Source organism: Rosa rugosa, chromosome 3, assembly GCF_958449725.1.
Source record: "Rosa rugosa chromosome 3, drRosRugo1.1, whole genome shotgun sequence".
NCBI lineage: Eukaryota > Viridiplantae > Streptophyta > Magnoliopsida > Rosales > Rosaceae > Rosa > Rosa rugosa.
In genome coordinates this window covers 7,245,269-7,257,123 of record NC_084822.1, presented here as the reverse complement: position 1 = coordinate 7,257,123, position 11,855 = coordinate 7,245,269, and the positions used below count along the sequence as shown (strand labels likewise).

Sequence of the window (11,855 nt, the reverse complement as noted above, 5' to 3'; positions counted from 1 at the left end):
AAACCAATTGGCAATGGATGGAGGCCCAAACCCTTATAAACTTAGGCAAGGTCCCATTTTCCTCATGTGGGATGTATATATTCTCAACAAGCTAGAAAAACAACTAGAAGTCATGAATACAATAAAGTGTCTAGTTACTTAGCCTAGAACCATATATGTTCCTTGAACCGTTGTACATGCATGTACACGGGTTGGTGATACCATTTGGTGGAACATCATACAATTGTAATTGTAATCTATTCTGAAGATACAAGTGATAACCAATTGTAATACCATAACTCGATTCATCCTTGACCGGAAAAAAATTTATTGAAAGATTATTTCATTGATTAAACAAAACTCGATTACATATGTGATCACATCCATCAATCCAATACAATAAGATTCTCCAACTCCTCTCTTGAAATTGCACAGTTCATCACATCCTCTACATTAGGAACATATTTCATCACGGAAAGTACATTAACACCACGATAAAAAGAATGGCTCCGACCTGCATTCGTTCTCGAATCCGTCTCTCCTCTGAAGAACAGTTGGAGCAGAAGGTTTGAAAAACCAGTCATGATCATCCCCCCATTTTGGTTCTTCACGGGGCTCCCAAATACCTCCGGCTCCGCAACCGGGTCCCTAAGATTCCAAAACACCATTTGCGGCACAGTTGAAAACCCTCTCTTTCTGTAACTAGCCCATGCTTCCCTGTATTCTTCATCCCAGTTGTTTTTGGAGGCCGCGACAAAATCACTATAGGTGAAGACGAAAATCCTTTTAGGCATTTGCTCCTTGCTTAGCTTCTCTGTGAGTGCAATCTGCAAAATCCGATTGTAAATAGCGCCGAAGTTAACTTTCTCAGTGCATTCCATCTGCCTCATGAACTCGCATTTGGATCGAAGATCGTCTCCTTCAACCTTATTCAGCTTGGGAAATTCGTTGAAGGAGAAGATCTTTCCTTTCCATGGATTTTCACTCAACTCCGAAATCAATAACCCCATTGAGATACAAGTCGCCTCCTTGAATGTCCCTGTCATGCTCGACCTCATGTCACAGACGGTAACACAATTCCTGAGCTTGCCTTGGTTTGTTAACTCTTGCAGTAGTCCCTTCCACTCGAGCTCTGCAGCTTCATCACCACGTGGTCCACGTCCCTTTACCTTTTCCTTCTTAAATAAGGAAACCACTATTTGGTGAGGGAGCTTTTTAGAACAGTCGCCAATGCTTAAATTCCCAAACATGCCGACCATATTTTCCTTCGGTGAAAAGAACTCGATTAGCTTCATGCAATGATGAAACAGCACTATGCTGCCGCCTTCTTCTTTTGACTCCGCCCCGAATATCTTCCTGTATGTTTCCAGAGCAATCAATGCTTTTCCGGTTTCAATTGATGGCTTCTTCACCTTCTCTATGGCTTCACGTAGAGGAATTAGTACTTGGTCCCCCAAACGATTACGAACCCTGTAAGTGTAATAAGGGTCTTCAACATATTTGTACTCTATATGATTATTGCGTGGGAACATTTTCTTTGCTATGCTTTCACAGATTAGGGTTTCGTAGTCGTAAGGGGAATCAATTGAAGGACAAAACTTGGAAGCAAAACTTATCGATTTAATTGCACCTGATGCCAACAACCTAAGATCTGATTTCAACACCTCTGCAAACAAGTCTGATATCCGATCGTGTAAGAATCGATAATCTGAGTCGTTTTGGTACCTCTCAACTGCAATTCTAGCCTTTGCAATGTCATCTTTTGGTGCTATTTCTGCGGCAGCTTTCGTCTTCTTTTCGTCATCATCATCGTCATCACTTTCTTCCTCATAGTCGTATCCCAGACGATTGCTCCTGTAGTTTGATATCCTCCTCCTGTAGTTTGATATAATTAGCTCGCTCATCCTTCTTTTCTGGGTTTGCAAGTCTATGAATGGAGTCCTCCAAAACCCTTTTGAGAATTTCCAACAGATCATCGAACCAACCTAAAGCCCCCAAAACCATGACATTCAGAGCTAGGGTTTTTGGGTGGTTTTTGTGGACCCACAAGAGGGATTTGTAGAATGCTTCTTTGTTAGGCTTCTCCATCATTCTAAGACAAACTATCGTCTTGAGAGTGGTGAGAGAGTCAAGCTTCCAGGCCTCTTCTTCATAGTCGGTCAGCTCCTTCGGCTTTGGTGGAGCCGACAGCCAATAATATCCGCACTTGGGAGTCTCTGGCGGCGGTGGCGGCGTTTCAGTGTGTGACACGGCCTTGAAAAAAAATTCAAGGAGAGGGTTTAAGGGTGGGAGTGAAGACTTGAGATCTTTACAAACTGGGAGGTCTTCATAGGTTGAGATAGGAGTGGTGGGAGGTTTTTTGGGCTGGTGCAGCTCTGGTGGACCTACTAGGCATAATGCAGGAGCCATGATCGGGACTGTGAGAAATGTAGGTTGTTTGTGGCTTATTAATAGGATACAATTTCGTGGGAATCAAGAAATTTTTTTTTTTTTTTCTGTTATTTTTGGTCGAACTTGGTGCCCAAGTAGTGGAGGAGGTGATAACATAACCGAGCTTGCGTAGAGTCGGTAAATTTTCTTTTTTCTTTGAAATAAATATTTCACTTCCAATTTTAACCTGTGTGGCTTTGTTAATATTATGGAAATGTAATGGCGTCGGCATTTGATGAATTTAGTAAAGCACTGTCACATGATTATCAATCTGTTTCTTGCATCTGCTTTTCTTCCTAATAGCAAGTTATTAATCAAAGTGAGAACCCTAACTTTAACCTCTAGCTGTAGGCATAAAAATTTGCTTATTTGTCGTTTCTTAAATTTTATTGATCATTTTGTATAAGTACGTAATCTGTTGCTGCTACTGCTGTTGCTATATCTTCAACTGTTGATAACTTGATATTTAACAAGGATTTATTTGGGTTTTGAACATGTGATTGTTGGTATAACTTTCAAGTCCCCTTAATATGACTGATAATCTTTTTTTGTCAGTCTTCTAGAGCAATGTGACTAATGTCTGTTTCTTTTTTATGTCTTGGGAGTCAGTAACTGATTGTGTGTAATTTCTATACAATTTTCCGTGAATGATCATCATGCCAAAGGAAAACGAGTTTTTCAATCAAATGATAGCTTCCACAAAGCTTATGAGTGACATTCTTCACTAAAGACCGAGGCAAAGACTCAAAATATTGTGGCAAGAGGGAAACTTTTTCAGTGGTGAATCTTATGAAAAGCACATCCTGAGCTAGGGGAGAAGTTCCTTGATTGGAACCTTCCTGTTTAATAGTTTTATGGGGATGGGCTTGCATTGTTTCTCGTAAAGCTAGATTACTTTGGAGATCTGCAAGTTTTTCTATCGATGCCATGAGATTCACTTTGGCTTATGTTTGTGGTGGTGCAGTTAATGATCACTACAAGGACTAATTTGCTATATGAAAGTACAATTTGTATTTGTTACTGCAAACTCTGCCATCCTAAAGCTCAGTAAAGAGATGTCATGGAATGAAGAAGTTTCAGGAGCACAGTGCGGGTGAGCTGATATTAGAGCTCATTTCCACCTACCCTGTTTCAAGAAGCCTTCATTTCGGGCTGAGCGCTCTGTCATCCTAAACCCTAAACCCTAAATTTCTGCAGATAATTTTTTTGTATAAGTGAGATACATGTTTCTCTTAACAGGACTGAGCATGCAGTAATACTAGCTTAGCCTGTTTGGCTGTTTCATGAACCCCTCATTTCTGGCTTTCTTAAACTTCAAGACTCCAGGGATTTGTACATGATTTTAATATGATCTGTTACACATTATTATTCCAATCTGTTCACACTATGCAGAATATGTCTAGGACTCTTGGATGAGGAAAGCCTGTGGCTGGTGCTTTGGGTGATGCAACCTTCCAGAGTGCCAATATGTCTTTGAAAGATATTTTATTACTGGGATACAGATCAATTGAAAAGATTTTTCACCATTCGATCAACTAAAGGAAACAAGAAGGGTACTGCTCCAGTTAACTTCTATTCCTACTGAGGAAGACTATAAGCAAGTAGTTTTAATATAAGCTTATGATGACATGGATTGCAGAGTACATGAAGCATACTTGAACAGTCTGACATTTTTGCTCAGGATGACATGGTGATATTACATGAAATTAATAAAGGAATTGAACTCGCAGGCGATCTTCGACTTGAAGCTACCAGTTGGGGAGATTGGGGTCCTTCAAGAGAACTTGTACTTGATTAAGAGACAAGTCCTCATGTTAAATTGATATTAGATCTGAATCCTCAATCCTCCATCTCACCATCTTTAACTTTCAGATTATTGATGAGGAGATGAAATATTCCGCTCCTAGAGATGAAGATTTGGACATATAGATACAAAACACATGACAAGTCTTGAGATTTGCTTCTTTGTGCTGCCCTTTCTTTGAGCTGTTTTTAAGGGCTCTTATGAAAAGGTATGGTCATTTTTGATGTTCTTCATTTCTTAATTGACAGTTAGTATACTATACAAGTCGAATGGTTACATTAATCAGTATATTTTAGACTCTTCCGTCAAACTTAAATGGAGACTGAAGACTTCTGTATTCATTATTCAAAGGAAAACCTTTCTGGTTTGTTCTACCAAAACATGAGCATATATACAAGATGAAATCTGTGATAATAAAATGCAGAAATAAAGGAATCAAGTGACATGTTGATTAGCGATAAAAGCATGAATTAAGTGACACAATTAAATTGACATGGCCGGTTTGTCAACTATAATGCAGGCAATAGATGCTGCATGCTTGTAATCAGAACATATGGCACCTTGTGAATTAGCAAATGAAATGCTGTGCAGTCCTATATATTATTCTTGCAGGAGTATATCTATGAGCTTAATCGAGACACATCGACAAATGCAGATGTCTCTCACATAATCAAGTTATTTAATCTTCTGGCAGGTTATTATTCTCTTGAATTAGAATCATATCCATGCTTGCAGTGGTGTATTATTATAGATTATATGTCGATTAATTTGGTTTGATATATAAAATGCTTTGCATATATAGATGTATTAGAGGTGTATGACAATACAGAGGAAGGCATTTTGATCACATACAACCAGTTCGAATCTATACCTGCAGACTCAAACATGAACCCCATCACTGTCCAATTAAAGTGCTTATTGTATAGAATGGCTGGACTGAAGGATAACGATAACTTCTTAGTTCTTACTGCTAGCTTGCGATTTAGTGCATCACATTGTTTTGCAATTTATGCATCTTGATCATTGATATCTATCAACTGGATGAAGTTAGCAGCTTAAGATGTTGCTCATTCGTCCTTAATCGTGATCAGTCTACTCATATCCTGCTTTATGCTAGTGTTGATAGTGAGGGTGTGCATTATTTGTATTGTATGCAATTTTTCAGTTTTCATAAAATGCTTACAAATAATAACTTTTCTTTTTTATGGTTAATTTTTCAATTCTCTTTTGATTTGGGATTCAGACGCATTGTATTGGAAAGTGATGCTATAGTAGTGGTGGAGGCTCTTATAGAGTCTGTTGTCAGTCTGAGTGATGAAGTAGTGGTGTATGATGAAATCAGAGAGTTTGCAAAATCATTTAAGTCTTGTAGTTGGAAACTTGGAATTATGTTCCCGAAGTTGCAATTGTGCTGTGCACAGGGTGGCTAAGGTTGCTCTAGCTAGCTAGTCCCCCAGTTCCAAGTTTGGATGGAAGAACAGCCTGTGTGGGCAGTGTGGCTTTCCCCTATCCTTGCAGTAGATGGTTTTTCGTCTATGCTTGTTTGGCAAGTTGGTTGAAACCACTTTATGTACCCGTTGATCTGTTTTGTTGATTTGTAAGTTTTCTCATGTTATCAATGAAGTTCTTTCACTTTGGGTAAAAAAAATATATATATATATATATATAAAAATCACACAAAACAGTTCATTTCACTTCTTCTATCGAAGTCATACTCGTTCCTTGGGGGTAGTAACACATGCAAACAGAATAAATACTGGATGCTGGACACTCAAGGCTTAGTAATGGGCAATATTAATGTAACAAATATAACTAAAGAAAGAAAAGCTGGGAAAACATTCAAGAAAATTTGAACCAGGTCCTGATTTGAAATTTTGTCAAAAACCAATATTAGAGAAGATAAAAAAATTGACCACCTTGATAATGCTGGAAAACCCATTACATTCTTATTGTATGCATCAACATCAATCAAACACACGCAAGTTCTTGAATTCATTTCTTGAAACTGCAGATTGCATCAACTCTTCTGCTTTAGGAGAGTGTTTTATTATTGAAGTTGCAGATAGATCTTGTCGCTGGAACTGATCGAGTTCTTGAATCTGGTTCTTCAAAGAACAACAAATAAAGAAGACTGCTGCTGCTAAAAAAAACGGAGATCCATAAACAGAAGAAGTGGCATTTTGTCATACCCCTGCTTTCTATCCAATAGACCAATACCCTATTTTCCTTCCAGCTACGCTTTTGTTGATTTTAAAAATCATTTGAGGAGGTGACCTCTAAGTGTGCACTAAAATCTTCTCGGGCATCTCCATGTTGCTTAGCTTTTCTTCTGTGGCAATCTGCAGAACTTGGTTGTAAATATTGTGGATATCCACCATCTCTACACACTCTATGTGCTGCCTCATGAACTCACATTTTGGTCTGAGACTGTCTCCTTCAACATTGTGCATCTTGAACATCCTTCTTGCCGATGAGAATACTTTTCCTTTCCACGGATTTGCACTCAGTTCTGAAATCAATAACCCCATTGAAATGCTGGCCACCTCCGTCTTTGTCCCTTTCATGCTCGGCATGTCACACACAACAACACAATTCTTAAACATGCCTTTATTTGACAACTCTCGTACTAGTTTCTCCCATTCTAGATCTGCAGTTTCATCACTTATTTGCTTGTTCATCAAGTAAGCTACTATTTGATTAGGAAGTTTTAGCCCCCTCACCAATGCTTGCATTCCCCAACAAGTCCACAATCTTCAAACAATAGGGGTATAAAAGCTCACTTTCGAAACCCTGAGGCCTGAAGATCTTCTGGTAAATTTTCAAAGCAACCAAGGCCTTATGCTTTCGGAATGATGGCTTCTTCTTCTGCACTGATGTTAACTTGAACGCTTTACGTAGAGGAACAAATACCTGCAAGCGTAATGCGGACTCTGACCTTGCGGAAGAGGTGTTTTAAGTATATTCCCTAATCGGTTAGAGCCGACCTACAGGGCAACAGTATTGGACTGAACACCTGACCTATGCAACGGACTAACTGAACCTTGACTGAACCTGGACTATTGGACTAGTCGTGGGTCTTACTGAATTAAAAACTGGTTGGTGTTATAAAACACCATTTTTTGTGCGTTCGGGTGTTTGGGTTATGTTGTCCCTGGAAAATGTGTTTCCATTCGCAGCAAAACCCCAATGCAATTCCCCCTAAAGATTTCGTCTTTATCAAAATCTCATAGCTACAGAAAAAACCCAGATCAACATAGAGTAGACAGTGAAAGTTTTAATCGACTTACAAAGACCCGTCAATGTCATCGGCCAGTTTCTGACTTGGGAAATCAAGGGGTACTGTAATTAACCTGTAGAGGGAGTGAAGCAACGGGTTCCGACCAAAGAAGCAGAGAGCAGGCGTGCAGCACAGCCTGAGCCATCTTTCTTCTCCTCCGATGGGATTATTATCTATAATACCCCAGTTTTTGCATTAAATTAGTAGTAAACAGATCCCACATCGGAGAATGCCTTCGGGGAAAGGGTGTTTAAATATGTTCTGTAATCACAAGACGTCGCCCTAAGGGGCACCAAGACACGTATGAACCGAAAACTTCACCTATGACTGGATTGTGGACTGTGGACTCTTGACTGTGGACACCTAATAAAAAAAGCTTAACTAAAGGCTTGACAACTAATTAAAACTGGTTGGTGTTACAAAACACCATTTTTTTTTTCCGATGACACCATTTTTTGTTTTTAATAATTTGGATCATATTCAATTCAACTGGAAGTCCACTCAATATTTTCAATTTTGCTACAAGATACGGATGAAACGTGGTGAGAGAAACGTCATCACCACATTGTGTGTATATAGTTTAACTAATCTTGGCAGACACGGTAATGCATGCAGAGAGAGAGAGAGAGAGAGAGGGGAAAGAGAAGGGTAGAGAGAGAAAGTGGAGTCCAGAGTACATGAGGGCTAGAGAGAGAGAGAGAGAGATAATTGGGCTCCATAGAGGGAGGGGTTGGGGACTGGGGAGGTTGAGCTTTGAAGCTTAGGCAGCAACCATTACACTATTACAGGAAGACTAACGGCGTCTATTTTGCGGTGGGTGTTAGAAGAGGTGGCCGGCAATAGTGTTTTGGGGTCGTCTTTTGGGTCTGAGACGTCTTAAAAAAGATTATTAAATATGTGGTTGAGGTTCCGCTAATGCGTAATTATAAGTCCCACATCGAAAACTGCATTAGCATGAGACGCATTTAAGTATGTTCCCTACTTAGGATTCCGTACGAGGAAACAGGTTACCTATGCGATGGATTGACGTGACTTATCGGATTTGTCCAATCACTGACCAAAACATTGTACTTTGGACATGGACTTGACTTGACTTAATGGATTTCGACCCGAACTTTGAATTATTGGCTGGTGTTCTATACTACCATTTTTTGTATTAAATTAGTACTAAACCTATCCCACATCGGAGAATGCCTTCGCTGAAGGGGTTTAAATATGTTTGCTAATCACATATTGTCGCCCTGAGGGGCAGTTAGACATGTTTGAACTGGATCATTGGACTGGGCACTTGACCTATGCAACGCAACTGAACTGGACTATTGGACTGGACCCGATGAACAATTTGAACCTTGACACCACGAACAATTTGAACTCGGATTAACATCTAAACAACATGATTGCCAACTAATTAAAACTGGTTGGTGTTATTTTTTTAATAAAAAAAAAATCAAACACTTATTATTATTTTTTTTTTTCACAAATATAATAGATAGACTTAGATGTAGGTCATAAATTATAGGATTTATTTTGTTTTCCCTCACCAATATGAGTTCAGCATATATATCATACATTTTTATATCACATGATCTTAATCATAGTTTTGGTTCTTATTAAATTTATATGAATGCTTTAATGAGTATGTAGTGAAATTGGAATATGAAAATAGATAAGGAAAATAATAAATAATACAATATAATATTATTGAATTGGAAAGTCTATAGAAAATAAATATAATAATTTTTTTGTATAATTATTGTCCTTAATAGTCATTTTATAATAGGTTTATATATAATTCATAATAGAGTGAGGTCAAGTGAGTAGATTTGGAGGTCCCAATAGAAACACTCTAATATTAATGTGATACCGAATTAGGGAAAACGGACTCCAACTAGGCTGGCTATGGTGGTGTTTATGGAGATTACAAAGGCTTGATTATTGGTGTTTTCTCTTCTACTCTTGATATCCCTACTTCAGTGGCTGCAGAGATCATAGCGGTCATTAAAGCTATTGAACTAGCTTGGGTTAGAGATTGAAAGTATGTATGGTTGGACGTGAATTTTTCCCTTATATTTATTTTTCTCCGTTCTCCACATCTGGTGCCTTGGAGGCTTCGTGTGCAGTGGAACAATTGCTTGCATCCTATCTCTCAAATGCATTTCAAATCTAGCCATATATTTCGTGAAGGCAATCAAGCTGCTGATGCCCTTGCTAACTATGGTGCTTCATCAATTCATCAGATGGCTTTACTTGGTGGAATTCAACTCCAGATTTTATGGTGAGTCATTGTAATAGGGATCGTTCAAGTCTTCCTAATTTTCGGTTTCGTTAATTTGTTTTTTTTTTTTTTATACGAAGTTAGCTGCGTTTCTTATGCCTGTCATACCTCCTTTCTCTTTGTAACCTTCTTTTCATTAAATAAATTTCACTCGCTTGGTTGAGTTTTCAAAAAATATATATATAAAAAATGTGATACCTAGACTTAAAATTTACTATCAACGACATACTTTTGTTAAATTTCCGTAATGGTTCCGCCGGAAGTCCATTCATATTTTCAATTTTCTATACAATTTTCCGTGAATGTTCATCATGCCAAAGGAAACTGAGTTTTTCAATCAAATGACAGCTTCCACAATAAAGCTTACGAGTGACATTCTTCATTAAAGACCGAGGCAAAGGCTCAAAAAATTGTGGCAAGAGGGAAACTTTTTCAGTGGTGAATCTTATGAAAAGCACATCCTGAGATAGGGGAGAAGTTCCTTGATTGGAAACTTCCTGTTTAATAGTTTTATGGGGATGGGGCTTGCATTGTTTCTCGTAAAGCTAGATGACTTTGGAGATCTGCAAGTTTTTCTATCGATGCCATGAGATTCACTTTGGCTTATGTTTGTGGTGGTGCAGTTAATGATCACTACAAGGACTAATTTGCTATATGAAAGTACAATTTGTATTTGTTACTGCAAACTCTGCCATCCTAAAGCTCAGTAAAGAGATGTCATGGAATGAAGAAGTTTCAGGAGCACAGTGCAGGTGAGCTGATATTAGAGCTCATTTCCACCTACGTACCCTGTTTCAAGAAGCCTTCATTTCGGGCTGAGCGCTCTGTCATCCTAAATCCTAAACCCTAAACATCTGCAGATAATTTTTTTTGTATAAGTGAGATACATGTTTCTCTTAACAGGACTGAGCATGCAGTAATACTAGCTTAGCCTGTTTGGCTGTTTCTTGAAGAACCCCTCATTTCTGGCTTTCTTAAACTTCAAGACACTAGGGATTTGTACATGATTTTAATAAGATCTGTTACACTTACACATTATTATTCCAGTCTGTCCACACTATGCAGAATATGTCTAGGAATCTTGGATGTGGAAAGCCTGTGGCTGGTGCTTTGGGTGATGCAACCTTCCAGAGTGCCAATATGTCTTTGAAAGATATTTTATTACTGGGATACAGATCAATTGAAAAGATTTTTCACCATTCAACTAAAGGAAACAAGAAGGGTACTGCTCCAGTTAACGTCTATTCCTACTGAGGAAGACTATAAGCAAGTAGTTTTAATATAAGCTTATGATGAATGCATGGATGGCAGAGTACATGAAGCATACTTAAACAGTCTGACATTTTTGCTCAGGATGACATGGTGATATTACAGGAAATTAATAAGGGAAAAATGCATAGACAGTGTCTGGACACTCTGAGGACTGTCAAAATGATACCTGGACTTTCAAACGTATCAAAGTGATACCTGGACTTCTAATTTGTTGTCAACGTAGTACCTACGGGGACTTTCCGTCACGGCTCAGTCAATTTTGACCACGTGGGACGCACATGAGACCGAAAATGAGGGCAAAAAAGACTTTTCCACTCCATCAAAATCCTAAATGAATAAATTTAAAATTTAAAATAAAAACAGAATAATTTATTATATTGAAAATAAAAGATGATTTATTTTTTTTGCTTTTTCTACTAACCAAGATCAATCCATTATATTCTCAAAAAAAAAAAACATCCCAATCCGATAGGTATGAACCAAGCCCACAACTCATACGCATCATTCCACCCAATCTTCATGTTCATCTTCTCAAACCCAGAAAAAAAGAAAAAAAAAAAAAAAAAAAACAAAAGAAATCCCAATTGTTCATGTTCTTGAACCCATTCATGAATTCATTCATTCTCTCGCAGAAACGTTTTTACCTCTTCTGAAAAAGAGTCCTTTCTCTCTCTAAAGTCCAAAGCTTGAGACTTTCTCTCTCTAAAGTCCAAAGCCTTCAACTTTTCGCTTCTGGGTATTCAAGCCACGAAGAACACAAGCAGAATTGTTAGGTAGAACGAAGAATCATCATCCTTTACCTTTCTATAAGTTCCATT

The 11,855-nt window shown here is 38.3% G+C and overlaps 1 protein-coding gene across 1 annotated transcript; it reads right to left on the bottom strand.

Moving 5' to 3' along the window:
* Positions 1-365: 365 nt before the first annotated feature.
* LOC133737122 (uncharacterized) lies at positions 366-2,388 on the bottom strand. Its single transcript, XM_062164743.1, has 2 exons — positions 1,949-2,388; positions 366-1,854 (listed from the first exon to the last, which is right to left on the bottom strand). The coding sequence occupies exons 1-2, from the start codon at positions 2,386-2,388 to the stop codon at positions 366-368; spliced, it is 1,929 nt and encodes a 642-aa protein (XP_062020727.1).
* Positions 2,389-11,855: the final 9,467 nt, after the last annotated feature.

Excerpts from the sequence above, each read along its gene's own strand:
- LOC133737122 (XM_062164743.1), bottom strand. The coding sequence starts at position 2,388 with ATGGCTCCTGCATTATGCCTAGTAGGTCCACCAGAGCTGCACCAGCCC. Across the intron at positions 1,855-1,948 it reads TTAGGTTGGTTCGATGATCT|GAGGAGGATATCAAACTACA; the intron begins GTTGGAAATTCT and ends ATCAAACTACAG.